Consider the following 6,000-nt stretch of genomic DNA (forward strand, 5'->3'; position numbering starts at 1 on the left):
CGAAGCCATCAACGACAAAAAAACGGTGTGGCCCGAGCTAAAGCATTCCAAGAATTGCGCAGCGTCCAAGTGAGAAAACGAGCTTGAGAGGTTTGGGCTGGGCTGGGCTAGAAGGCGGCGAATGAGCGGCCCGTGTTGGACAAGCAGACAAGCTCCAACGACAAAGCCAGAAAAAGATTGACGCGGGGACGACAGGAAAAAAGAGGCTTCAATGTTGCGGGGCTTGTCAAAATGGCAGAAGCGTCTCGTAAGCTGAGACTAGGGCACACCACCAGGCAAGCCATATGACTCTTTTGGCCAAGATGATGCTCGCGACAATCGTCCACTTACACGCCGTGGATGCAATCTGCGGTGGGGTTTTGGAGCCCCAGGGTCATGCTGCTCCGAAAGCCGAGCATGAAATTCCATCTGCATGATTTGCATTTCAACCACTCCGATCGAGCTTTTCTTTGCTGGATCGGCCAGGGGCCTGGGCAAATCAGGCGCGCATGCTGCTAGAACTAACAAAACGAGAGGGGGCATAATGGGAGAAAAAAAAAAGAAGCCAGGAGAAAGAAGAAATGCCCCATCTTGGTGATGCATGGTTCCTTGCATGATGCACTCACTTGCCGGGAAGGGTGGGCTGCCGCAACTCAGATTCACAGTCTTCTTTTGCTCGTCTTTCTTTTTTTTGCGCAGATGCCGCGTTGTCGATCAAAAGGGCGATCATCCAGCAGATAACGCGGATAAGAAGGAGGAGGGAGGGTAAAAATGGAAACTTCCGTGGAGTATCTGCGCGACAGCCGTGCCGGGCGGGAGCTTCGGCGGGCCTAGAGATAGATGCCCTCGAAGACGAGGTCGAGCTCGTAATCGTTTACCTCGGGAGAGGGATTGATGATGCTACTATCACGGCAACATACAATGGGTGTATTATTAGATGGACTTCCATTTACGGCCGCCCTACCACGCCATTGCCATATCGTACCGTACCGTCCGCATGGAAGCTACAAAGCCATAGACTACTAGTAATACTAGTACTATCTTGCGCTATGGGCATGCTACTGCTGCTAGATCCAGCACCATCGTCAGCCCTTTTTTTCGAGCGGTGGGTCGGCTGATTTGCTCCAAGCCTCTCTCTGCCGCGACAGATGCGGCCGTTGCTGAGCTGAAGGAAGCTGGCGTCGATGGATCTAAACGTTATCAGACGCCCCGTTCAGCTCAATAATCAATAACTCTGGCTATTAGTGCGGGCAAAATAAAATAAAAAAAAGTCATTCACGATTCAAGCATTTGAAGCTACTGAATGGAATGGAGGAGCAGGTTATCGAAAAAAAAAAGATAGAAAAAGAGCTGCCACACCCACGATATCTAATAAAGTTGCCCGGCTTCTTTGGCATGTAACCTCTCCCACTTATCGCGATGTTTTATCTTGCAGACCGCCGGAGATCACCAAAAATCTCTGACTCTCATGAGACCCGGTGAGAAATGTCGCGTTGTGGTTCTACCCGGTAGTCTGTTGGAAAAAAATGGTGACTTTGTGCCTGATGCCCCTGCCGAGCACAGAAATTCACTCAACCGAAGGATGAATGGACCGTTAAAAAAACCCTGTACGTCATAGAAGCTGGGCAAAGAGATCACACCCTTTTGTAGAGGCCTGAATAGTTCGATATTCTTTAATATACAGCATGGTTTTGCACGAGCAGCATGACCAAGACACCGCGCCGCGCCATAGACCAGTGCACTTTTATGATCATGCTGGGCCTCAAGTCTAGTCAATTCCATCTTCACGGAGTAATAGCTCCAGAGACAATGCTGAGACATGTCTAACCACCTCCCCCCTTCATTCGCCAACTTGGTTCTCATTGTCTCTGCTCCTCCATATTTTTTTCTTATAATGCGCCAAGAAACCCCATCGCAAGTCGCAGGACCCAGGCACATGATCGGGCTCGTTTGATTTTTCTCTCCCCCTCTTTATGTCTGCCCTCTTCAGTCTCGTCGTAGAGTAAACGACCCCTGCTCGACTGCGGCGCTTGCTGCGGCCCAGCCATTCGAGGGAACAATACCGATGACGCCATGTCGGCTTGATCGGAGACCCTGAGCAGAGCGGGGGGGAGAGCTCATGCTTGCTGCAGGGTCGCGATTGAGCTTCGAGGATATTCTCCGTGACCCCGACATTCGTCCTGCGATGCGCGGCAGATGCCGACTCGTGGTGGTTGGTGATTGCCCGCACATAGACTTGGACGTATATGCTCGTGTACCTGCATCGAGAAATGCATCGCTTGGAGCGCCAAATTTACGTTATCATTTAGAGCCAATAAACGAAGTAGTAGTGGTATCAGTACTAATACTAAAGAGTTGTCTCCTTTCCTTTATTTGCTTTGAGGCCTCGTTCTCTCTCTGCAATCCTAGCTAGTATCTTCACCCTGCATTACTGTATACAACATCTCAACCTCAGCCTGCCAACAACGGGACGGACAACCGAGCTTGCGCGGCGATTGCGTATCCCATCACTGCCCCAGCCCGCTAGATGCGTGTCTAGGCAAAGCTCGCTCTTATCCTGGCCATGGCAAGACACTATCCTACTATCATGTTAGAAGCTCCGACCGCTAATCGACCCAAGCTTTCCCTCACACAACCGCCAACTTGATGCTGTCTCTGTCTCCAGGCAGTCGTACATGGATGACCTAAGCCACGGCCTTTGCTACGTAATACACCTCCGCGCCACGTGCATCGTCCGTGCGGCCGGCTTCAGATGTGCCGGAGGACGAGCCAGAAGCCACCAAAAAGCGCTTGGCACAAGCTTCGTCTAAGCACGAAAACAGCTCTAGCTGGGCCGCCCAGCCCGTAGAGCTCCCCAGGCGGCCTATCAGCGCGCAGAAACGCCGCACGGAACACGCAAATGGCCTTGACCGGTAGCACAAGCAGCTTTTGCCAATTGAAGCAAGATAAGAGACGGCCAAAGAAAAAGCTGGCCGGCAATAGGTATGTGGACGGGGTCAATCTCCTCGCACCGTCGTACGAGCGCTCGATGCCGAACGTCGTAGAGCCAGTAAGCGGTCCGCGCCAAGGACATGCCATGGCATGTCTCGCTGTTTTTCTCCTCTAAAAACCCAGACCCTTGTCTCTCGGTCCCTTGGCTTGCATTTCGCCCGGCCCGCACGGAACTATAGTCTGGTTTTGTGACGACGTCGACGACTTTACACGCTTTTGGCTATTTGCTTCCGTGCTGCAAAAAGTCAAAGTAAGCCCGCCGGATCCCCGGATTAGCAAGCAAGAGAAAAAAAAAAGGGCCTCGCTTCCACCGTAGAAACGAGAGAGAAGAAGCAAGAACTTCCGAAGCAACTAGGCCAATCATTATATAGACCCAGTGCGCCGCATCGTAGCTTAACTGGAAGCCTCTTTTTTATTTCTTTGCTCTCCCCCCACCTCTCTCTCCCAATCCACGAATTGCTTATCGTCCCTCGTGGTGGATTCTCGCTCTTCTACCGGCTTCTCTCGACTGCCCTTTTCGGGTTCCTAATAGCCTCCGAGAACTGCAAGCATCTCAATCCCCCCACGTGACAAATAGTATCGCTCCGATTGATCCCCGGATTCATCCATTTTCACAAGGATTTGAAAAATAAAACAGAGAGAGAGTCACCTGGATTAGAGAGCTTAAAAGAGCTTCGGTGCCCACCCATTGGTGTGACCGGCGTCCCTTTTTAATTTTTTGGCCTCTTATATGGTAAACGCGGGATTCACAGCCAGCCGCCGAGCGTTGCGGTCGTCAATCATGTTTCGATCCATTCTTGGTGGATGCCTCCTGTTCTGCGCCCTGGTTGCTTGGAGCGGCACTCTCTTCTACTTACAGGGCGACTCTCTGACGGCCTGGTTCGACTCGGCCGGCAGCCGGAGCTCCGGAATCATGTCCATGTCCCACGACGAGCCGCAGCAGGAGCTGGATTACGAGCCCACGCGGGTCGACATCACGACGCTCACCCCGCGGATGCCGCTGAGAATCGTCTCCTTCAACGTCCGATACGCCACGTCAAGCCCGGTCCGGGGCGAGAAGCCGTGGAGCGTGCGAGGATCCAAGCTGATCAACGAGCTCAACTTCATCACCGCCGGCCATGAAAACGCCTTTCTCTGCTTCCAGGAGGTCCTGTACGACCAGCTCCAGGATATCCGACACGGCCTGGGCCCCTCATGGGCCTCCATCGGCAGAGGCCGCGACGACGGCGAGAAGAAGGGCGAGTTCTCCCCCGTCTTCTACCGCTCCGACGTCTGGCGCCTCGAGCGCTCCCAGACGCGCTGGCTGAGCGAGACGCCCGAGAAGCCCTCGTACGGCTGGGGCGCGAGCCACCGCAGAGTCGTCGTCATGGGCGAGTTCTCCCACAAGGTCACCGGCACCAAAGTCGTCGTCATGAGCACGCACTTCGACTACGAGCACAAAAAGGCCCGCCAGCACAGCGCCGAGCACCTCCTGCAGTACGCCCGCGATTGGAGCTCCGGCAACGACACCTCGGCCGTGCTCATTGGCGGCGACTTCAACAGCACGCCTGATGACGTGGCCTACAAGCTCATGACGGCGCCGGGATCTGGCATGTACGACATTTCGGATCTACTGCCCGAGGAGAAGCACCACGGGAACCGCTTGACGTACACCAGCTTTGGCGAGCCCAACGAGTGGCCGCAGCGAATCGACTTCCTCTTCATCCAGGAGCCGGTTACCGCTCTTGTCAAGACGTTTAGCGTGGTGGAGAACGTCTTTGACGACCGGATCCGCGTGTCTGATCACAGGCCCGTTGTGTCGGACTTGGAAATTGTTGTCGACCCTTCAGCGTGAAAAGATGGATGATGGAAAAAGGGATGTGAAATGTGATGTTTTCTTTTTATTGTGTGATGACTCAACGTCTCGTTTTTTTTTGGTCGGAGAGATTTTAACAAAGATACCCGGAGCGTGCTTTTTGAGAGGCATAGTCTCTAAGCAAAGGAGTTATGAGCTTATACCCTCTAACGATATTATAAATAACAATAACAACATCAATAAAAAAAATAGTTATGACCACTACTATCAGCCAACAAAAGCAAAGGCTCAACTCCTACCGTGAAGACTATGGTTACGTCTGAGCATATGGACAATGTCCTGAGGTATACAAGCTTCATAAAGAATTATGGGACAAGAATATCACCTCGACGATGAATAGTTATGAATCGCTCGCGCCCACGATTGGCAGCTCACTTGCATCCATATCCCCATCCCTCAACATATCAATACTACTCTACCACGCCGTCTGTTGCAGCCGTCGCACTCACGCGCGTCGCGTTCACATGTCAGATGGAGAAAAGAGCTGCAGCGCATGAACGGCCGTGATGTGTATTCCTGCAGATTTCAAATACTATTTTATATGGAACCCTGGGACTTGCATCATGCACGCGTTGCTGTTCAGAAGAGGCGGTGAAGAGTGCAGCTGTCTGGATCAAAACAGGTTTGCGTTATATGATAATTCCTGATCCTTTGGATGCTTCTCCCGGGATATAAGTGAATTTGCTTGGACGATGGAAGTGGATGTATCGTAAATAGGATATGATGAATATGTAACGACCTCTTTTTATATACTTTCACCTGTTCCATACGCAGTGTTAACCTGTCTGAGAATTCCTACGTGGCCTGCATGCGGTATTTGATTCATGGTCTTTTGTTGCCTGATGATAAGGATAACTCAACATGTCGTGAATCCTCGCATAGAACCATTCCTGTGGGAAACGCGGCATAATAAAGCAGGGTGATTTATTGGAAGCTGCAAGACGAACGTTGCCACGTCGCAAATGTCGGGGAAGAGTTCTCCTGCGGAACTTTGCGGGCCGCATAATATCCTGACAAGAGGAACAGAACCATTAGAAAGAAAATATGGATATGCTCGAAGCTGAGATTTTCCCCCTTCATTGGCAGTTTGTGCTTCCATGAAGTTGAAGCCAAGGCGTCCGAGTACAGATACGCTGGCAAGGCTTACCGCAGCTAAGGAATACAAATATGCAGCA

At 51.9% G+C, this 6,000-nt stretch overlaps 1 protein-coding gene across 1 annotated transcript; it reads left to right on the plus strand.

Annotated features, from left to right (window-relative positions):
• Positions 1-3,751: 3,751 nt before the first annotated feature.
• TGAM01_v207980 (hypothetical protein) lies at positions 3,752-4,804 on the plus strand (the record flags this gene model as incomplete). Its single annotated transcript, XM_018805710.1, has 1 exon — positions 3,752-4,804. The coding sequence occupies one exon, from the start codon at positions 3,752-3,754 to the stop codon at positions 4,802-4,804; it is 1,053 nt and encodes a 350-aa protein (XP_018661133.1).
• Positions 4,805-6,000: the final 1,196 nt, after the last annotated feature.

This window comes from Trichoderma gamsii (genome assembly GCF_001481775.2).
Source record: "Trichoderma gamsii strain T6085 chromosome Unknown Scaffold_31.2, whole genome shotgun sequence".
NCBI classification, from domain to species: Eukaryota; Fungi; Ascomycota; class Sordariomycetes; order Hypocreales; family Hypocreaceae; genus Trichoderma; species Trichoderma gamsii.